The sequence below is a fragment of the Ochotona princeps genome, chromosome 17 (genome assembly GCF_030435755.1).
Source record: "Ochotona princeps isolate mOchPri1 chromosome 17, mOchPri1.hap1, whole genome shotgun sequence".
In the NCBI taxonomy this organism is placed as follows: Eukaryota; Metazoa; Chordata; class Mammalia; order Lagomorpha; family Ochotonidae; genus Ochotona; species Ochotona princeps.
The window spans coordinates 20,858,856-20,881,870 of record NC_080848.1 but is presented as its reverse complement, the minus strand read 5'-3'; the positions used below and the strand labels follow the sequence as shown (position 1 = coordinate 20,881,870).

At 44.5% G+C, this 23,015-nt stretch overlaps 1 protein-coding gene across 8 annotated transcripts in view; it reads right to left on the bottom strand.

Annotated features, from left to right (window-relative positions):
• Positions 1-22,203, bottom strand: part of KAT7 (lysine acetyltransferase 7) — a 32,906-nt gene extending 10,703 nt beyond the window's left edge. For 2 of the 8 annotated variants that reach the window (XM_058675675.1, XM_058675678.1), the window contains exons 1-8: positions 21,962-22,203; positions 16,814-17,025; positions 14,129-14,305; positions 12,087-12,326; positions 10,144-10,226; positions 6,818-6,907; positions 5,072-5,170; positions 590-700 (exon numbers count right to left, since the gene is read on the bottom strand). In XM_058675675.1, the coding sequence (XP_058531658.1) occupies positions 590-700; positions 5,072-5,170; positions 6,818-6,907; positions 10,144-10,226; positions 12,087-12,326; positions 14,129-14,305; positions 16,814-17,025; positions 21,962-22,188 (1,239 nt within the window). In that variant the 5' untranslated portion in view covers positions 22,189-22,203. The remainder of the gene's footprint in view (positions 1-589; positions 701-5,071; positions 5,171-6,817; positions 6,908-10,143; positions 10,227-12,086; positions 12,327-14,128; positions 14,306-16,813; positions 17,026-21,961) is intronic. The other 6 variants (XM_058675676.1, XM_058675680.1, XM_004591070.3 and 3 more) reach the window with 5 other exon arrangements.
• Between the last annotated feature and the right edge of the window lie 812 nt (positions 22,204-23,015).

The window sequence follows — 23,015 nt, the reverse complement described above, 5'->3', positions numbered from 1 at the left end:
AACTTTGCTAAGGCAACAAAACTAAAAAGGATCCAATTTTAAGTAACAATCTGAACAGAAAACCTCCTGGTATGTGAAACTGGGCTATGTTAATAGTTAACTCAAAAACAGCTGACAGAAGCCTTTCCCACTAGTGCCTTTGAGTTATTTTTCAGTGTTTCATGCTAGCTGCTCCGTACAGTGAAGAAGCGCCCAAGAAGGGGAGCTCCTTTCGCGGTGTGGAAGCCCCCTATGATGGTGATCACTCAGGCCAGAGACTCAGAAATGTAAACTATCCAACTGAAACAAAGGAGTACCTCCGGCTTTATCCAGTCTTCCACCTCCAGCTAAACTGGAACTTCCAGTTGAAATAGAAAGGAAGGCAAAACTGTAGAGTAGGGGAAAGGGAGTTGGTGACTAGTTTTAAATAACAATGGGAAGGACATTGTCAAGATTGGCAGGGCTGCGGGTGGAGGGGAAAGGATTCAAGCTGGGTCTTCTAACTCCCAACTGCTGACCATTTTTTTTTTTTTTTTTTTTGACCATTTTTTCTTAGCTGGCTGTTACCAAAGCCCTTCCAGTGGTTCTTGGCTTGGCAGTTTTCACTCACCAAATCCTCTGAAGCTCGGGCTTGGGCTCTTCGAAAGAGATCCAAATCATACTCGCTGGTCAGGTGTTCTAGGAGCGGTTCCCGAGAGCTCCCGTAGGTCTGCCTGTGCTCCTAGGAAAAAAACCAGAGGGTGATACTCTCTGCTTATAAAAACAACATTTCAACCCCTGCCAACACAATCTATTAATTTAGTGTATATGTGGTCGGTATTAGACACATACTTTATCAGGTTAATGACAGAAGATCCTGCTACCACTCCCGGCATGCCTCCAGAAAGGAGTTTTATTCTCTTCCTCAAGACCTCAAACATCAAAAATCAAATGCAATAAATCCAGAATACACTACAAACTCCTAGGATCCTAAGATCTGGAGGAAAACTGGTTAGATAACTTTCTGATATAAAACCAGAACAAACAAAAATCGGATTCTCCAAACCTTAGCTTTTAAGATTTTAGATGGAACTAGTCTGCAGGGAGACAGAAGCAGCTGAACTCAGCAGTGCTTCGGCAACCCTGTGGGAACTGCAGCATCTGCCATTACACCGCTCCTGAAAAGTGTAGTCGTCCCATTTTCAAGTAGTACTTAGCAGTAAAAAGGAAAAGTCAGAGAAACCAACTTTCGCATCTTACCATGGCAACCTCTGCAAGGATCCTTTCGCAGCAAAGAATGCCCTCCAGGGAAGCTTCCTCTTTTAAAGCTTCTTAGCCCTTCCCACTTGCTCCTCAGACTCCACCTCCCACACAGAGAAGGGAGATAAAGGTTGCTAAATGGAGAGCACTGTACACCCCAGGAAAAACAGGACAGATTCCACATATCTATTGGCATTTGAAGAAACCATCCACCTTTTGCTGACACACTTTTCAAATCTGGACTTTAAGATTCAGGTTCTGGGCCTGGCGGCGTGGCCTAGCAGCTAAAGTCCTCGCCTTGAATGCCCTGGGATCCCATATGGGCACAGGATTCTAATCCTGGCACCTCCACTTCCCATCCAGCTCCCTGCTTGTGGCCTGGGAAAGCAGTCAAAGACAGCCCAATGCTTTGGGACCCTGCACCCATGTGGGAGACCTGGAGGAGGTTCCTGGCTCCTGGCTTCGGATTGGTGCAGCACCGACCTTTGTAGTCACTTGGGAAGTGAATCATGGGTCGGGAAGATCTTCCTCTCTATATCTGACTTTGTAATAAAAATAAATAAATCTTAAAAAAAAAGGAAGATAAAAAAAGATTTAGGTTCTACCTATCAACTATTTCTTCTAGTTTCACAAAGGTTTAAAAAACAATCCTATCTACCATTTAATCAAGAAGGTTGAGTCCAAATAACCTTTTCATAAAGATTACAGTATTAAAATTTTCAGGAGGGCTGAACCTATCAATAGTGCCTGTTTAGCATTCCTGCTAATGTCCCCCTTGAGAGGAGCACCTGATTGCCACCCAGGTAGGAGACTTGGCTGGCATTGCTCCTGGTTTTGGCCTTCAGCCTGGCCCACCAGCAGCTGTTGTACACATCTGGAGAATGAACCCAGTGGAAGAAGGCATGCATGCACATGCTACTCACTTCCTCTCTGTCCCACCTTTCAAATAAGCAAAAATAAATATTTTAATAAATAATAAAAACCAGAATGGAAAAATCAAGATGTTATTTCAGATATTCTTTATATCTGCATTGTTCTGAGAAAATTACTTCAGTCTCAGATCTGGTATATAAAATAGGTGACACACCATCCCTCACACAGTCACTACAAGGTCTTAGGAAGCATCATCACCCATTAAATGGAATTGTTCTGTCAGATAAAAATACTGGACAAGATGGGGCAAGTATACAACCTGAGATCCTATAGCCCACCATTAGAGTTCTCCCTCTCTAAACCCCATACAGTCTAACGGAGGTGTTTTAACTACAAATTCACTCCACAATCTGCCATTCATATCACTGTGGCCTATATCTGTTCATTCATAAAGTCATCATTTTCAGACAGTGATGACTGCCAAAAAACTAAATACATGGTTTGGCATATTTTTGTCTTAGTAAAGCCAATCTCTGTATTTATAAACCTCATGTTTAATAATTCATCCTATTGACTAAAGAGGGAAACATTCCAATTACGCATTTAAAAAAAGCTTCAGAAAGACTGAAGACCAGGTTTCTATCTGAGAGGACAATTTTTATCAGAATTTTTATTCTCAATGGTTAACACACCATTTGTGATACCTACATTCCTAATTAGGGTGCCCGCGTTTGAATCCCAGCTCTGTATCTCCTAACGTACACTGTGAGAGGCAGCAAGTGATTGTGGTGGGTCCCTGCCACCAACCTGCGAAGCAAAGTTCCTGACTTCACCCTGACCTAGCCCTGGCTCTCACCACTGTGGGCACTGAGGGAAGGCACTAAATGAACCTCTGTCAACTAAATAAATTTCAGGGTCTATTTGTAGTATTTTCAACAGTAAGCATAGATTAATATGTTTTTAATTTTTAAAATCTTTACTCGAAAACAAACTTTAAGCAAGAAATTCTAAGAATTTTTAATTAAACAAGGAAATTAGTGAAAAGACAGGACCCAATGTGCTAAGAATTGTAAGAGCTTAATAACTATAAAGGATGCTAATGTGAAAGGCTAGGACATATCCCAAATGCTAGCTATGGTTATTTTTAATTAGTAGGATTAATGTTTTCATTTCTATAGTTGTCATTATTCCATATTCACTATTATAAATGTCCACTGCTTTTAAATTTAAATATAACTATTTAAACTTTCTTTAAATATTACTTGATTTTAATGTAAGTGTTAAAGTACTATCAAAAACTATTATAGTGTCTGTTATCCAGTTAATACTTTTAATCAAGGAGGAAATTTATTTTTCCATTAAAACAAAAAAGATTACAACTAAGCTTCAATTTTTTTTTTTTTAATTTTACAGGCATTTTTAAGTCATACCATTTGTTCTAGTGAGTAAATTTAACCCTTTAAAATCCTACCACAGCTTACAACTAGAGGACAGAAGTTTTATACACACACACACACACACACACATACATGGCACAACAGGCTGATCTGCCTGCCAGTGCTGGCATCCCAAATGAGCCTTGGTTCTAGTCTCAGCCGTTCTAGCTCCCTATTATGGCCTGGGAAAGCAGCAGAGGATGGCTCATGTCTTTGGGCCCCTGTAACCTGTGGGAAACCTGGAAGAATTTCCTGGCTCCCAGCTTTAGACCAGCCCAGCTTTGGTGCTGCAGCCATCTGGAGAATAAACCAGGGGATGGAAGATCCTCTCTCCTCTGTAACTCTGTAATTAATTTTCCAAGTAAAATAAATAAATCTTAAAAAGAAAAATATATCTTCTGGAGCTGAGTGGTTCAAGGGTCTATTCTTGCATCCCTTCCTGGAGAGCACGGGTTCTTCCTGCTAATGTGGGCTCTGTTGGGCAGCAGTGACTCTTCAAGCAAATGGGTTTCTGCTACCCAAGAGGGAGATTTGGATAGAGTACTTGGCTCCCAGTTTTGGCACTAGTGAGATCACTCTCTACCAGTTTCCATCAAATAATTAATTTTTAAAAGTACATTGAAAAACAGGGCCTGGCACAATGGTTCAGTTGCCTAATCCTCTCCCTCGAAAGCACCAGGATCCCATTGGGCACCGGTTCCTGTCCTGGCTGTGTCATTTCCAATCCAGCTCCCTGTTATAGCCTGCAGGGTCTAAAACCTTGTGACCCTGCACCCATATGGGAGACCTAGACGAAGCTCCCAGCTCCTGGCTTCAGATTGGCTCAGCTCCAGCTATTGTGGTCATCTGGGGAGTGAACCAGCAGACGGAAGATCTTTCTGTCTCTCTTCTTCTGTAAAAATCTGCCTTTCCAATTAAAAAAAAAAAAAAAAAACAATAGCAAACAAAACTCTTGAAAAAATAACTTTTTTCTTCTTCCTTTATCTATCTATTTGAAAAGTAGGATGAAAGAAAGGAAGTTCGGAAAGACAGGTTCACTCCCTAAAGGTCCATAATAGCCAGGGCCGGGCCAGGCCAGGCCAAAGCCAGGAGCCAGGAAAACTCCATCCATGTCTCCCACTCGGGTAGCAGGAACTCCAGCTCTCAAGGCACTATCTGCTGTGTCCTGGGTCCATCAGCAGGAAACTGGAATAGAAGCGGAGGCAGGACTTAATCCCAGGCACTCTAATATAGGATGAGGATATCCCAAGTTGTGGCTCAACTTATTGTGCCACAATGCCCACCCCCCCAAAATAAGCTAAAAAATGTTAATATTTTTGATGATGCTATGTATTTCACTTTTCTAAGGCCTCCTGTTTCCAATCTCACCAGCCCAGTTTGGAGAGATTCTAGCAGTAAGTTCTCCACTTACAGAGGAAAGGCCCCTGGCAATCACTTGTAGTGAGGACAGCAAGCTGCAAGGCTGACAGGTAGAAGCTTAGGAAACAAAAGGAATAGCTGTGACAGCGGAGTTCATGCTAATGGAGAAATTCACTCTTCCTCACCATATATTTCTCTTTCTGCTCTTTGCTCAATCCAGAATTTCTTTTCTTCCTGAGTTCAGCCACCTTTTCTTTATATCGCAGCTGCCTCTCAGTTGGTGCCTAAGAGGAAAAAGGCGAAAACTGAGAAGCCATCCAGGCAACTCATGATAAAGCTTCAAAATGAAAGCACCAAATGTTAGGGGGGAAAAAAAAGGATAATGCCGGAAATCTTAAAACCACACTAACTAATGTGGTAATTTACAAATCCCAAATTATGTTCCGTCATCACCAAAATGCTACTCCTCACCACCAGTTAGCTACATGTGGATTTGGGAATGCAAATTTATCAAAAAAAAATTTTTTTTAAGATTTATTTGTTTTGAAAGTGTTACAGAGAGAGAAAGAGAAAGAGAAAAGAGACATCTCCCACAACAGCCAGGGCTGAGCCAGGCCAAAACCTGGAGCTTCTTCTGGATCTCCCTAGTTGGTAGCAAGGGCCCAAATGCTTGGACCATCTTCTGCTGCTTTTCTCAGGCCATTAGCAGGCAGCTGGATTAGAAATGGAACAGCTGGGACTCAAACTGGCACCTATATGGGATACCAGCGTTGCAGGCGTTGGCTTTACCTGCTAGGTCACAATGTCGGCCCCTTATTAAATCAAGGACGTAAGTCTCCATCAAAGCAACAGGAATAAAACAAAGATAATTACAACCCAATAAATACTTAACAACTCTTACTGTTTTCCAAGTTATATTTATTGATCTGTCATAATACAATAAACAAAAATAAACAAACTGGCTAAGAACAGAAGCCTAAATATAAAATGATGAAAAGGTAGCTGCCAATTAGGGAAGGTTTTTACCTGCCAACCACTGAAGACAGGTATTTTACATACAAAACAGCTGATTTCCTTGCTAGGTAAGTATCATTCACCTCTTTGTATTAACAAACAAATAAAGTCGAGGCGAATCAGCTGACCTGCCAGGAAAACCAGCAAGGGTAACAGAATCATTCAAATTCACACTGTATCACTCCAAAGTCCAAATGCTTCCTTGTCTATCCACCCATGACCTAACCACAAGATCAGACGTCTAGAACATGAGGTGATAAAGGCTAAGGCTAACATTACCATGGGAATGTATGAGAAGGGAATTCATTAATGGTGGCAGATGATCTGTAAGAAACCCTACAGTAGCTGAGGGATGCCCAAGGTCTTCAAGGGTAAGTACCGTTTCTGCTTGGCACAGGTGTGAAGGGATAGGCAGGAAAAGAGCAACAGCAACAGTAAGACCCAAGGCATGGGGCAGAACAAGCAAGGGCAACCAAAGCAGAGTGGTCAAAGGCAGGAGCAGGGTCAAGACAGAGCCAGTCAGTACACGGTCAGGAAATCAATGGGAGGGAAGGAAAATGACACAGTCAGCAAGTTGTCAAATGCTCAGGAAGTCACTGATGAAACGTGCCAGCAGAGTGGAGAGGTTTAAAGGCAAATTGCAATGCATTAAAAAGGATGCAAAATGAGGAAATGAAGCAGCAAAAGTAATCTTTCAATAACCAAAATGATATTTTGCTACTACTACGGTTAGAGACTGGGAGACTTCCTTTTCACGAGGTAAGTGTTTGTCTTGTAAAGCAACACCACTCTGAGTTGACTGAATACCAGTAACTGAGACAGGAACAAGAGGCCTGGGTGTGGCTAAAGACACTGCAAGGGCAAAGCAGATCCCGATCTCCCACTGTGAATGGCCAGAGCTTTAACAAAGCCCATACCTGGTGCCTGGTTGCATGCCTGTTGTTGTCATCTTGCCTGTGCGACAGCATCCTTTCTTCTATCTGTTTATCCCGGCTCTGCGCTCTCACCTGCAACCATCAACAACATCAATAAATCCACCTGTTTCTAAGACTACATTTACTTAAAGCAGAAGGCACAATAACAACCCCTTGAATTTGCAGTGCATTTTCACTTTCAACGGGTCTTCACATTTATCACAAGCTTCACATTCTGCTTTCTCAGCCATTAGCTGAGAATTAGATTTTTAATTGTCTGATGATTCCAAAAACTGGACTCTTTCCACTGTACAACAGATAGGAAATTGTAGAAAATCAAGAACACAGTAAAGAAGCATCCAGAAAACAAAACAAAACAAAACAAAACAAACCAACTAACCATTGGGGAACCCTGGTTCAAGTCTACACAGAGTTAATTCTGTAGTTACATGATCATCTTGGACAAAGCACAGACTCTAAATAGTTAATCATCTAAGAATTAAGGACTCATACAATTGCCTATTCAACTTCTCCACAAAACAGGAACACTAGTATGCCCCCCACAAACATCCTCCACCCCAAATCTTCTCAATACCAATGAATAACACCACCACCTAAATGGATCAAAAACTAGAAAGTCATCCTGGACTTCTCTTTCTCATACCGAACTGTTGGCTGTCCTGCAGCAATGGACTTGGTGCACGGAGCCAATATTAACACACGGAGCCAATATTAACACACGTAGACTCCGACTGATGGTCGAAAGCTGAAGCTTATTAGTGGCATCAGACTTTATACACTGAGGCTCATATGGGATAAGGGAGGAAATATTGAGCTTATCAGCAAAGCCCATCAAATGTTTCTTTACTTTTGTTTGGAACTCTTTTGTCCAATCAGTTATACAAAAGGTATCCATTCAGTTATTCTCATACAAATGTTATCCAATCAACTGTAATCCTGTGCTCCCTGACCTTCTAGGGTCACAATGTCCTTCTACACCGAACCTACCAGTAAGTTGAGAAGTGTGCTTCCCTCCAAAATATATCCTGAATCCAACCTGCATTTAGAATCTCCACTGATATCACATAAGTCCACGTTAGCATCTACTGCCAGGTTGTTGGGGCATCCTTCCAACCACTTTGCCCCATGGCAACCCTTGCCACCACAGTCCATCCTTCGCATGCCAGCAAGCTGTCACTTCGCAAAGTTTCAAGAAACCATATCATGCCTCTGCTCAAGCTCTCCAAATGCTTCTCACTGCTCAGAGTAAAAACATACTTCTGTGCCCAGGCCTCCAAGTTCTTCCTGATCTGAACGGCTCCTGCTGCTTAATTTCTCATTATGCTCCAGTCACATGAGCGGACTTGGAGTCTCACAAACGCACCAGCTCATCCCCACCACACAACCATTGTGCCTGCTCTTCTGCTTAGACTGTCTTCTCCCAGAACTAAGTAAAACTGCTTCTGGCCATCACCCATGTTTCAGGTCAAAGGTCAACTCCTCAGGTCTTTCTTGACCACTCCAGCCAGCTCTACCTCCTCAGATAGCTGGAACAGCGCCTAGCACATGCAGTCACAAAAACTCATATGACTGAGTTAAAACAACAACACTGCTGACCGCAAAGGTTTACTGGGAACCTCCAGAGTAATCCTCCATGCGTAGGTACTTTGAAAATTCTGCAGCTCTTCATAAATGTGAGCAAGTAGTCTAATCTTTCCATGTGAGATTCTAAATGTAATAAACAGATGCCATCTTGGAGAAATTCTGCTCTTCCATGCACAAGTGTTAGTAGTAAAGATGGACTGCATTAGGCCCAATTCCCTTGTGAAGCAGAGGGAACCAAAGAGGAAAAATTCACAACTGGAGTTTTCCTTTTTATACAATGTTCTTTCTCAGATTGACACTGCTGACTACAGCACTCAGGACACTACTTGGGATGCTGCATCCATCCTGGAGGCCCCAGGTCAGGGCCCAGCCCTGTTCCTAAACCACCTGGGAGCTTCCTGCTACTGCACCTGAGAAGCAGCGGGTAATGGCTCACATACTTGGACTCCCAGCTTTAGCCTGTCCCAATCCTGGCCAGTACAGGCATCAGGGAGTGAATCAGAAGGCAATTTCTGTCTATTTATTTAAAAGTCTTTCAAATAAAATGGAAATACATTTTCTTCAGAAACAGTTATGCTGTAATAAGATTTTGATGTAAAACCAACCAGTTTCACATCACACTCAAGAAACTCAGTACAGCACAACCCTCAACCAACATCACAGTTGTTCTCAAGGCCTGCCTTGCCTGCCTCTAATGCAGACGGGCAGAGCTGGCTCCTATTTTGTAGCCGCAGACTAATAAGACATGGGAAGCCCCACACAAAGAAGAAACTGCCTCGCTTACAAGAGATTTGGAATGAAGAAAAACAAGAGTCCTCAACCTTAAAACTCCATATACTCAGTGAAAGTATACTACACTGCTGGGAGGCCCAACACCTAACGAAGCATTTACCCCTACAATTTAGCTGCAAGGAAGGGAACAAATTCCTGAATCAAACAATTAATGCCTAGGGAACCATGTTTCTCTCAAAACAACCCTGGCAGAGACATGAATAAGCCTACGATGCTGGCTTCATCAGCAAGGGACCAACAAGCACCCAAAGAACTGTATGTAGTGTGGGTAACCTGTCTAGATACTTCTGAACAATCCATTTAATTCACATTTTCAACTCTTGCTTCCCCATAATTAGCTCTTCATCCTTGCTAGCAGCAACCCCTGGAAGAATGCAAAATACAGGACCTCGAGCTCTATGCCTAATGACATTACTCCCAAATCCCAAAGAATATTTCAGAACTACAGTTTTCAAGAATTTGAAAGAATCAGCCAAGAGTAGGTATGTTAAGAATAACAAAAACATTCTGCAGAAATGGAAAAAAATATGAAAAAAATATAAAAGTAAAATGACTTCACATATTGAAGAGACCTTACTGTATAGATATTGAAGTCACATATGTATACAAATTATTCCTTAGCAGAAGTGGTCCCCATCAATTTTTGAAGTCAATTCTCAATGGAAAAACGTATTATGGCACTAGCAATTGATGTTCTAAATACTCTGTGGATAATACCCTCATTAATTTCTTTCAAAGTAGACATAAGTCTTTAACATGTTAGACTATTTTTTTCAAAAAAAGGCAACTGTTCCTTATGTTCCCTGTGTCAGAATATAAGAACAAGAAACCTTCTCATTTTGTTTATCACTGTAATCACAAGTGTTTAGTAACATGCCTGGTAAGTGGTAAGCACTCCATAAGTAGGCGCTAAGAAGTGAGATTAAAAGTACCTTGCATTCGTCGGCTGAGAGGTTGTGATAGAGTGGGCATCCTGAGATGGAGAAATGTCTTTCGTGTTTTCCTGTAAGGTGTCCTGCAAAAAGAATGAAGATTTAAAAATCTCAAGAAGATTTAAGCTAGAAAGTGTATTTTTATCCACAACAATCCTGTTTTACTACTTAATTTTATTTTTAATATTCATTTTATTTCTATTGTAAGGTCAGAAATACAGAGAGGAAGATCTTCCATCCACCAATACACTCCCCAAGTGGTTGCAACAGCCAGAGTTGAGCCAATTCAAAGCCGGGATCCCAGAGTCTCTTCCTAGTGTCCCACGCAGCTACAGGGTCTCTAGGATTTTGGGCTATCCTCTACTGCCCTCCCAGGCCACAAGCAGGGAGCTGGATGGAAAGTGGGGCCACCAGGACATGAACCGGTGCCCATATGGGATCTGGACACGTTCAAGGTAAGGACTTTAGCCACTATCATGTCAGGCCCCAGCCTTGATACATTTTTTAAATTCTAAAATAACTTCTAGCTGTTGCTAAAATGAAATAGTAGGACCCAGTGTGGTAGCCTAGTGGTTAAAGTCCTTGCATTGCACGCACCAGGATCCCATATGAATGCTTGTTCTATTCACAGTAGCCCCACTTCCTATCCAGGTCCCTGCTTGTGGCCTGGGAAAGCAGTTGAGGATGACCAAAAACGTTGGGACCCTGCACCCATGTGGGAGACCTGGAGAAAGTTCCTGGCTCCTGGCTTCAGATTGGCTCAGCTTTAGCCGTTGCTGACACTTGGGGAATGAGCCATTGGACAGAAGATCTTCCTCTCTGTCTCTCCTTCTCTCTGTAAATCTGCCTTTCCAATAAAAATAAATAAATCAATCTTAAAAAAAAATGTATCAAGGCTGGTATTGTGGCATAACAAGTAAAGTCTTTCTAGCTTCCTGCTAGTGACCCAGGAAAACCAGTGGAGACTGGTCCAAATGCTTGGGCCTCTACTCACCATGTGGAAGACTGGGAAGAAGTTCTGGGCTCTGGGTTCAGACTGGCCCAGACCAACTATTATGGCTATCTGAGTAGTGACAGTGAATGAAGTCCTCTCTCTCACTAGTCCTTTCAAATAAATAAATAATGCTTCTGAGAAGAAATCATTTGTGTGTTATGTGTGTGTTAAAGATTTATGTTACTTGAAAGACAGTTACAAAGAGAGAGATACCTTCTATCTGCTGGTTCACTTCCCAAATGGCTGCCAAGACTGAAACTAGGCCAAGCCAAAGCCAGAAGCTTTTCTACATCGTTTGGGCCCAAGTACTTGGAGCATTCTCCACTGCCTTCCCGAGCCCATTATCAGGCAGCTGGATCAGAAGTAGAACAGCTGGGACTCGACCCAGCACTCCTATGGGACAACAATACTGCAAACAGTGGCTTAACTTATTGTCTCACAATACAGGCTACCAAATATTTTTATTTCATTTATATTTATCAAGTACTTAAAGCCCCAAGATCAAAAACTACTACAGTCACAAAAAGCCAGTCTTCTATGTGCTCTTAGATTTACAGCCTCTTAAAATCTGTCTTCCTCATTCCCATAACAGCCATGGCCATGCAATCACTATCCTGCACTACCCTACACTCTACTAGTGCTATTAAATATGAACCAAGTGCCATTCCATGAATTACCTGGAGATAACTGGTCTTTCGTTTGTTTTCCTTTTCTTAGGAAAAAAACAATTATCCTCTGGGAAAAGTTCCCAATAAACTGAATGTTCATTATGATTCCTCAGAAGTAGATCTACCATTATGGATAATAGATCAAGAAACAGAAATGCCTTTATTCAAATGAGCAATTCACTTTTGCTCTGACCATGTGACCCTCGTGAAGGGGCCAAGACACCAGATCACTACAGGAAGACCCAAACTCCAGAGGGAGTTACCAGGCAGGGCACACCGACCTAGAGAGTTACAGCCTGGGGTAGGACACTTCATATTGAAATTGTAGCTTTCATGGAAGCGACGGCGCTTGGGGCGATGAGAGAGGTCGCTGCCGGAGTCCTTCAGGGACATGTCCTTGGCAATGCTCTCGTCGTGGGACACATTGGGGCTGGAGATATCTATGTCAGACTCAGAGGAAGGTGCATTTCCAGTTGGAGTTCGAGGTGGTGATTCATCATGATCAGCTGTGTTTTTGGTTTCTAAAGAAAAAGCAATGAAAAGAACTTGTGAGTAGAACTCATTTATAACAAGTTCCTTTACTATTAAGAAGACTTTATGGACTTACCAGGTCTTTTTTCTATGGCTTCACTGATAAAATTTTAACTACTTATGTCACAATGCTAATGGAAAATGAAGAGACTCTAACACCATTTTTTTTGGTGCAACCTAAAATTATGAATGGGCCCAGAGCAATGGCTCAGTGGATAAATCCTTGCCTTGCATACACCGGGATCCCACATGGGCACTGGTTCAACTCTCCCATCTGCTCCACTTCCCATCCAGTTCCCTATTTAAGGCCTGGGAAAGTACTGGAGGATAACCCAAAACCTTGGGAAAGTAGCACAGGACTGCCCAAGCACTTGCACCCTGTACCCCACGTGGGAGACCTGGAAGAAGCTCCTGGTCCTGACTTCAGACCAGCTCAGTTCTCACTGTTGTGGCCATTTAGGGAATGAACCAGCAGACAGAAGACCTCTCTCTCTCCCTCTGCTGTTCAGAAAAACAACTCATTAAAAAAAATTATATATATTCTTATTGGAAAGGCAGATTTACAGAGAGTAGGAGAGACAGAAAGATCTTTCAAAGCTCATTCACTCCAAGTCTCCAGGTGGCTGCAAAGGCTAAAGCTGAGCTAATCCAAAGCCAGGAGCCAGGAGCTTCTTCTGGGTCTCCCACGTGGGTGCAGGGACCCAAGGCTTTGGGCCATTCTCCACTGCTTTCCCAGGCCACAGGAAGGGAGCTGGATGGGAAGTGGTGCAGTTGGGACACAAAATGGTGCCCATATGGGATCTCGGTACATGCAAGGTGAGGATTTAACCACTAGGCTATTGCGTAGGGCCCCCTAAATAAATCTTCTTTAAAAATTATGAATAAAATTAAATTTGGGACTTACCTAATCGTTTTCACTTATCTAATCATGGGTAATTAAAACTGAATGGAATGAAAATTTTAAAACAGAATCATCCAGGAGATATCAGTGGATAGACCATTACAAAAGTGATTATCTTTCTGAATGACACTGAACAGGCTTGCTCAGAGTGTGCAAATGGACTCACACTCCTGAGTTAGTTTGTTGGGAGTTTAATAATCTTGATCTTGAAATTCCAGGCTCTAAATCAGGCACTGTAAACCAAATGTCCACAGGGAGCGGGCAAGGTCAAACACAGATTACTCAGTGAAAGGGGGAACAACTATTCAACTCCAGCCAATTATTACTGTGAGGACATGGTCACCCTATGTTCCCAGATCTATTTAAAAAAATAAACTACTAAATTAATTAATTAATTAACTAACTATTAGTCCAGTCTTCTCCAGGAAATCTTTGATTTCAAATAATGGCAACTAACCAAAAAAAAAAAAAAGTAAACACTCTGCAAGCAAACCAACCATGTCTGCATGCTAAACTCGTGGAGGCCTCTGATTTGGGATAATGAACCACATAATCTCAATCTACTAATCCCCGTTTAATAAAGGCCAATTTCATTCAGAAATTCAGACACATGGGATGAAAAGCCTGCTGCAAGAAAATCTGGTTCAAACCTTCTTTTTCTGTGGTAGAGAGGGTCCTAGTCCCTTTCCCCTTGTACAAATCCAACCTAACATCCTCTAGCTACTGTGGACCTCAGAAATACCCTAGTACCAAGCTGTCCCCAGGACACACAGAAAAGGAGCCGAATGGCATTCATTTCACTGAACTTTGCCAATTAGTACTCAAGCCCTGCTTCCAAGAAAGCGGACCAGATCCTCTCTAATGGGCCCAAGCCCCACCAAACTCACTCACCTCTATCTGAAAAATCAACCACTTGCTCTGTTTCTGAGCCAGAGGACCGCGTCTGCCGAAGGGGGTATTTTTTCGGAGTCACTGGGGTAGGCTGCTGCTGACTTCGCGTCACTCTTCTGGTGGAATAAGCAGGCTCCTCAGGGCCGAAAGACGGCAAATTTCGAACAGGGCTGGAATCTAATCCCCATTTTAAGTGATAATAAAATAAAGAAAAATAAAGTCCGCTTTAATTAGTATCCATATGATTTATTAGGACATAGTTCTTCTTCCTCTTGATATTTCACAAATATTTTAAAAGAAATACGTGATTGGGTTTTTTGTTTTTTGTTTTTTTTTTTGGCACAGCAGCCAGATTTTATTACTAAGCAAAGGAGCCTAGTCCTGGTATAGATGTACAATAATGCAAGCATTAAGTTTAGGTTCTTAAGACTGAACTTGACTAAATTTCACTCTACCATATCAACTAAGTATGGCAAGCCAAACACTGCAAATCTAGTAGCACATTCCTCCCAGTCTGTGGTGAGAATAAGTAAGATAATGTGTGGAAAGCACTTAACCATAATCTCTAGAACACAGAAAGCATTTTATCATTAATAAGCTATATCTTCTCTTTCTTCCCTTAGTCTGATCTACTGAAAGGTAGATATTCTATTACTACAAGTGCAGCACAATGTAGAACAGAAGCATCTCCTTTAACAGAAGTATTTCCTTTCTTTAGGGTCCTTTTTCCTGATTATCTCTCTTATTTTAGTAGTTTATTTCTATGCAAAATGCTAACACACTCATAAAGATAAAGCAAGAGCAGGCCTTCTTTAACTACTTCTGGAGAGGAAAACCTGTCTTAAGGCAGGTCGTTTGTATCTTTTCACCCCATGACACATAAAGAAATAAATTCAAAGGTACAATTTAATAGCTTAAAATTTTCTTCCTTTATTTAGTTATTTGCAAGTAGAGTGTCAGAGAGAGAGGGAGAGCCAGATGAGGTAATTCCCATCTGCTGTTTACCCCCCAGATAACCCCAGAGCCAGTGCTGGGTCAGGCCAGCAGTCAGGAGCCAGGAGCTCCATTGCCATCTCCCACATGGGCAGCAGGGGGTCCAAATTACTTGACCATCTCTTGCTGCTTTCCCAGATGCATTAATAGGACGCTGTATGGGAAACAGAGTAGCTGGGACTTGAACCAGAACTCGGATATCAGAAGTAAGCACTGTGGCACAGTACATTAAGCTGCCATTTATAGACCTGGGCCAAGTCCTGGCACCTCCATTTCTGACCTCCTTTTTGCAAATGCTCCTGCGAGGTTGCAGGTGATGACTGCTTAAGTATCTGGGATCCTGCAGACCATGTGAGACCAAGCGGAGTTCCCGGTCCCCGAATGCAGCATAACCCAGCATCGGCTAGAGAGGGCACTGGGGAACAAACCAGTGGATGTAAAATCTTCATATGTTTTTCCCCCTGCCTTTCAATAACCAAATGTAAAATCAAACAGACAAACAAAAAAATCTCCTAAGATAATGTCAATCTTACAGATCTCAAAAGACAGACAAAAAACTTTCCTGAAAATCTCAAGGTTTCCTCACCGGGGAAGGTCAAAGGCATCCTCCAAACCTAGCCCAGAGCGCTAAATGAACTCAAGAATCTCAAACCACCTTCACACTGAGATTCTTGAGTCATCACTACCGAAGCAAAATTTCTGGTGTTTATACACTGGTATTAGGCTGTAACTATATCTACCAAACGTGTCTTGAACTATATTCCATAATTAAGCACAATTTTAGAAGTAGCAGGTCTTGGGGCCAGCGTGGTGGCTCCACAGGTTAATCCTCCCCTCCTGCAGCACCAGCATCCTCTATGGGCAGCAGTTCGTGTCCCAGCTACTTCATTTCCCATTCAGCTCCTTGCTTATGGCCTGAGAAAGCAGTGGAGGATGGCTAAAGTCCTTGGTCCCCTGAACCCACTTAGGAGACCTGGAAGAAGCTCCTGGCTCCTGGTTTCCAATAGGCTCATCTACAGTTACTGGAGCCATTTAGGAAGTGTCCCAGAAAACAGGATCTCTGACTCTCCTCTCTGTAAATCTTTCAGATAAAAATAAATAAATCTTTTTTTAAAAAGTAGTAGGTCTCCTCAATAAGCAACAATTTCAAATGACTACGTTAAGTCCTTCAGCCTAAAATATTTTAACATTGAAGTAAAAGGTAACATTCTCATTTTATTGATGGGAATATCATTGTCTAAAAAAGGAATCAGGACAATGTTGTGACCTAGCAAGTTAAACTGCTACCTGCAACACTCACATCCCATATGAGTGCTGGTCAGAGTCCCAGCTGCTCCACTTCAGATCCAGCTCCTTGCTAATGGCCTGGGAAAGCAGTGGAAGATGGCCCAAATATGTGGACTGCTCCCACCCATGTGGGAGATCTGATGGGAGTTGGCTCTTGGCTTCCAGTCATTTGGGGAGTGAACAGGCACATGGAAAATCTCTCAAATAAATATATCTTTATTTAAAAAAAAATCCTGGGAAAAAGCAATCAAACGACACATCCACATCTCACACAGCAGCCACCATTCATTTGTACAGAGCGCAGAGCATCCCCAGCAGAGCTGCCACTCCCGCATCTGTCAGGAGCTAGCACAATATCCTGAGCAGCAAGCTATTAGGACGGGGCACAAGAACGAAAACAGTTACCTTGAGAACTCTGGCTCAGCCGGGCTGAGGAGCGGGTGACTCGGGCAGATCGTCGGGACGTGCCATCGCTCTCTGAACTATCTGTGTGCTCAAGATCTGTAGAAAAATCGGAATCTTCGGTTCCATCTGAACTACTGCCTGCATTCCTCTGTAACACCACAGATCCAGACATTAGCACTGAAGCATTTACTCTACAGTGTAGAGTATCAACACTGGAAAGAAAACGAACCGTGAAGCTGGAGACACCCAGTTCCAACCTAAGGAAGGATCCCACAGCATCTCCCCGCCCAGCACAGCCCCGTCCACTTTCCTTTAGGATACTTCAATGAATAACCCACAAGCCAGGCATTTTTGTTCCAGAAGTAGAAAGGACCCTTTGCCGTTATCATCTTGACCAAATTCCTCTGGAGAGTGAAAGTATCTGACTGGAAGTGAAAGTATCCCACTTGACAGTGTGTATCTGGTTGACGCACCCACACTCTCTAAATCCCAGTTAGGGTGAAAAAAAAGTGACACTTGGCCCCACTAAACTTTAGGATAGCTTTTGCTCAAAATCTCCATGAGTAACTATCACATTAAAATAAACAATAACAACAAAAAGTACTATTTCCAGATACTATGGCCTTTACAACTCTGGTCCCAAAACCATTCAAAAGAAAGACATTCAAAATCCTTTTTTCGGGCCCAGCATGGCAGCATAGCAGTTAAGGTCGTCGCCTTGAACCAGTCTGGATTCCATATGGGGGCTGGTTCTAGTCCCGGTGGCCCTGCTTCCATCCCTGCTTGTGGCCTGGGAAAGAAGTCGAGGACAGCCTAAAACCTTGGGACCCTGTACCCATGTGGGAGACCTGGAAAGAGGTTCCTGGCTCCTGGCTTCAGATCGGCGCAGTGCCGGTCATTGTGGCCACTTGAGGGGTGAGTCATCAGACGGAGATCTTCCTCTCTATCTCTCCTCCTCTCTGTACACCTGCCTTTCCAAGAAAAATAAATAAATCTTAACTCTCTGTACATCTGCCTTTCCAATAAAAATAAATAAATCTTTTAAAAAAAAATCCTTTTTTCAGGCCTAGCGCAGTGGCCTAGCAACTAAAGTCCTCGCCTTGAATGTGCCAGGATCCCACATGGGCACCGCTTCTAATCCTGGCAGCTCCACTTCCCATCCAGCTCTCTGCTTGTGCCCTGGGAAAGCAGTTGAGGATGGCCCAAAGCCTTGGGACCCTGCACCCGCATGGGAGATCTGGAGGAGGTTTCAGGCTCCTGGCTTCGGATCGGCACAGCACTGGCCGTTGCGGCTCATTTGGGGAGTGAATCATGGGTCAGGAGGATCTTCCTCTCTCTGTCTCTCCTTCTCTCTGTATATCTGACTTTGCAATAAAAAAATAAAAAAATCTTAAAAAAAAAAAGTATACAGGGCCCGGCGGCGTGGTCTAGTGGCTAAAGTCCTCGCCTTGAAAGCCCCGGGATCCCATATGGGCTCCGGTTCTAATCCCGGCAGCTCCACTTCCCATCCAGCTCCCTGCCTGTGGCCTGGGAAAGCAGGAGAGGACGGCCCAATGCTTTGGGACACTGCACCCGCGTGGGAGACCTGGAAGAGGTTCCTGGTCCCGGCATCGGTTTGGCGCGTACCGGCCCGTTGCGGCTCACTTGGGGAGTGAAACATCGGATGGAAGATCTTCCTCTCTGTCTCTCCTCCTCTCTGTATATCCGGCTTTTCAGTAATAATAAAATCTTTAAAAAAAAAAAAAAAAGTATACAGAGAGGAGGAGAGACAGAGAAGATCCTCCATGTGATGATTCACTCCCCAAGTGACCACAATGGCCGGTGCTGTGCCGATCCGGAACCGGGAACCTGGAACCTCCTACAGGTGTCCCACGCGGGTGCAGGGTCCCAAAGCTTTAGGCCATCCTCAGCTGCTTTCCCAGGCCACAGGCAGGGAGCTGGATGGGAAGTGGAGCTGCCAGGATTAGAAGCAGCGTTCATATGGGATCCGGCACATTCAAGGTGAGGACTTTAGCCGCTAGGCTACGCTGCTGGGGCCCATCTCCTTTTCTCTGTATATCTGACTTTGTAATAAAAATAAATACATCTTTAAAAAAAATCCTTTTTTCTCCTGCCATCTATCATTGCAGTGCTCCACACAGAATTCCAGCAGCGCTAAAGTGCGGGAGAAGCATCTTGCTCCTGTGCACATGAAGTATTCAAAAACAGGTGTTAAAAAAAAGTATCTTTGCAATTAAGTTATTTACTCAGTTTATCAGCCTCTTGGGGAGTGATTAACCAACAAAAATGTATCCACAAAACAGTAACAGTATACTGTTTAGTATGCCAGAAAGGAAAGAGTAATTGTTAAAAAAAATATATATATATAGGGCCCGGCGGCGTGGCCTAGTGGCTAAAGTCCTCGCCTTGAAAGCCCCGGGATCCCATATGGGCGCCGGTTCTAATCCCAGCAGCTCCACTTCCCATCCAGCTCCCTGCTTGTGGCCTGGGAAAGCAGTCGAGGACGGCCCAATGCATTGGGACCCTGCACCCACGTGGGAGACCTGGAAGAGGTTCCAGGCTTTGGATTGGCACAGCACCGGCCCATTGCGGCTCACTTGGGGAGTGAATCATCGGATGGAAGATCTTCCTCTCTGTCTCTCCTCCTCTCTGTATATCCGGCTTTCCAATAAAAACGAATAAATCTTTAAAATATATATATATATATACACACACACACACACACACACACACATATAAAGTTTCAAACTAGAAGTCCTAATTCTTTATCCACAACCCCTCGGGCCAGGTTGTTTGGAATGCTTCATTTGTTAAGATCCGGGCAGGCATCTGGCTCAATCTAATGAAGCCTTGTGGCTGATGTGTTTACCAGCACCCCTTCTGAGTGTGCTGAGTTCAGATCCTGTTCTGCTCACATTCCGGCTTCCTGTTCACACCACCCAGGGTTCTGGGGAAGCAGCTATGGCCCCCGAGGGGTTGGAAGCCCTGTTATGAGGTCCTCACACCCTGCTTAGGGCTTGCAGCATTTGCCATGTGAACAGCATATGAGAGTTTTCATGGTCTCTGACTCTCATTTACATGGTTTTTTAAAAACATTTATTTGTTTATATTGAAAAGTCAGATTTACAGAGGGGAAGAGAGACAGAGAGAAAGCTCTTCTGTCTGTTGGCTCACCCCAAAACAGCAGGAGCTAAACTGATCAGAAGCCAGGAGCCGGGAACTTCTTCTGGATCTCCTACGCAGTTACTGGGTCCTAAGACTTTGGGCCGTCCTCAACTATTTTCCCAGACCACAGGCACGGAGCTGGATGGGAAGTGGAGTTGCCGGGACATGAACCAGCACCCATAAGGGATCCCGGTGTCTGCAAGACAAGAATTTACCTACTGAGCCATCACATCGGGCCCCTAAGTGTTTTTTTAAAGCAGAGATGCTTTAGAGTTTATGAAAGAGAATACTTTGCATATAACTTGTAAATAATACCTCTAGTCAGACACACTAATATTTTTATAATGAAATATATAGTCATCTGAAAGAGATGCACAGAGACCCTGAGAAGCCTCAGGGTAGTCAGGACAGTTAGGACAGGTTTGGTACCAAACAAACTATTGAGAAGCATGTCTGTGTAAGGGAACTGCAGAAGAGACCAGGTGGCCAACCGTACAGCACCACTAACCTGCAGCTAGCTGGTGAGCCTCAACATCATCACCCTCCAACCCCGTGGATATTAGGGGACATTACAAGAGCAAATATTTGGGGTCAGTGCCATCAGAGGCATGACTTGGATCCTGGCTGCTCAAATACCCATTCAGCTCTCTGTTAATGGCCTGGGAGAGCAGTGGAGGATGGCCTAAGCCACCCCCCCCCCCCGGGCCCTTTTACCCAGGTGGAAAACCTGGATGAGGCTCCTGGTTCTAGGCCAGCCCAGCTCCAGCCATTGTGGCCATTTGGAGTGACCCAGTGGATGGAAGATCTGTCTCCCTCTCTGTAACTCTTTCAAGTAAAAAACCAAAAAGAAAAGTAAAAATTTAACATGGATGGCCTCTGGGAACAGAAAGACTTCTTAAGACACCAGCAAGAATATCATCTATCTTTCCAAAGACTGCAAGGGTAACCTTGTCTAAAAATGAATGAGGGTTCTGCAAGAGTTAAGACTCAGCGCTTCTCTCTGACCTTATCGATCAGCTGCCCCCTCACTTCCCTCCATGACATGTTGCACCTGTAAGCAGAAAACTTACAGATCCTTTTTATGTTTTCCCCATCAGTGAGTAACATCGTTAAGCCCAACCAACTGTGCACTGCCCAGCAACAGTAAATGAGCAATGGTTGAACTACACTGTTTTTCCGAAGTCCTGGCCCTACTACTGCCCAATCGGAGGAGCAAGGGACACTCCCCTTAAGGCTTCCGGGTGCTCCGGTGGCGAAAAGAGGAGGCGGGCGATCGGACAGGGGCAAGAGGGTGTTCCTCAGCGACCTCACAATTCCACAAAGTACCAAATTTTCGAAGGGCATTTTCAGGGCTGGCAGACAGCAGGAGGTGTGCAAAGAGAGTGGCTTAAGCCGCCAGCAGCCTGGGAGGCAGTCACCGGGTGCAGCAACCGTTCCTCCTCCGCTTTGTAGTGCCCCCACCAGGAAGGGACCGAGATCCAAAGCCCCGCCTCCTGGCCTATCAACAGCCTCGGCCTGAAGGGCGGGGACTCGCGTCACCCAATCGACGCACTGATAAGCCGCGCCCCCGCGGGACAGACTGCCACGCTCGGCCAATGAGGAGCAGAGGGATCGTTCGCTACAGCCAATGGGAGATGACTAGGGCCAGACCCGGACACCACCCCCGCATGCGGGGAGGTGACCGTTGGGCCCAAATAGGCGGTGTCATCAGCCAATCAATAAGCGCCGAGACGTTTCAGGGACCAATAAGCAGGAAGAACGCCTCCGATCCAGGCAAGCAGAGGGCGGGAATAGCTGCGAGCATAGGCCGAGGCCAGGCTCGGGCCCACATTTTTCTGTTGCGTCTGGACACAGGAAAGCAGTGGATGAGTTAGGTTCGGGGGAGCGGGAAGCGGCAACTTGGTCGCTGTGAGGCGTGGCCAACAGCATCACGTCGCTCCCTCGACTGTCTTTACCCGCCATCCCTCCTCTCCCGTTCCTCACCTTCCTGCGCGGCATTGCCGGCGGCTGCGGCCCGACGGTTCCGACTCGGGCAGCAGCGGCAGCAGCAGGAACGGTGGCTCCGGCGGGCTCCGTGGCGGCCTCTGTAACAGTCCCCAATCTTGCGGACGATCCAAAGTGCCTCCTGCCTTACAGCGTCTAGAGCCTTCTGCGCAGGCGCCGCGGGCTGAGGCGCTTTTTCCTCCACTTCCGGCTGGGGCTCGCGTCATTTGACGTCATGGGCCAGAGAGGGCACTGGGAGATTCACTCCTTTTCGGTGAGGCTAGTAGGCGCCATATTGGGGTTGGGCAGAAAGAGTCATTGGTAGTGGAAACCGGGGCCAGCCAGTTTTAGTTAGGTGAGTGCCACCCTTTGTGGGAATGGATAGCCATTCTTGTTTGGGGCAGAAGCCTGACAGTTGGAGGTAACGGTTCTCTTTGCATTGGGCAAAATTCCCTTGGCTGGTCGTTTTACTTTCTGGAGTCGCGCCGAGGAACCCCCAGAATCCATCAGGTTGCTGAGATTTAACTCCTTCGTTGCTCATTTAGGCAACGACGTTTCCGTCTATCATCTAAGATTCAAAATTGGGAAGGGATATTTTCAACAAGAAACATCTCTGAAGGGTCCATTCTGCGTCTCAGAGACGGTAAATAGGGGCATGAAGAAAGGAATGCATGGCATCCGTCAACAGGAAGTTTCCTGTCTGGTAGAGGAGACGTTGTCCTTGCCTTTAGCAGCTAGTAAGTTAGTCCTTAGTCGTGGCAGGCGTGAAGAACATTCTTGTGAAACTGCAGTTCTGGAGAATGACCAGTTCAGCTGGTGAGCGTCCACCTCCTTCCCCCGGTCGTTGGAGTTTGGGAACCATGGGTGAAAAAGGGGCGCCTTGATGTGGGAGTGCTGCGCAAAAGTCAGAGAAACTTTGAACCCTATTTAGCCCAAATAACCTGTGTTCATTTTACATGAGCCAAAATGTGGGGGTAGGGTAAGGGGTGAGGTTATGTTTTGGTGAAGCTGAAGCCCTAAAAAGGAATGGGAAATTTAAATACCAAAGGAAGGG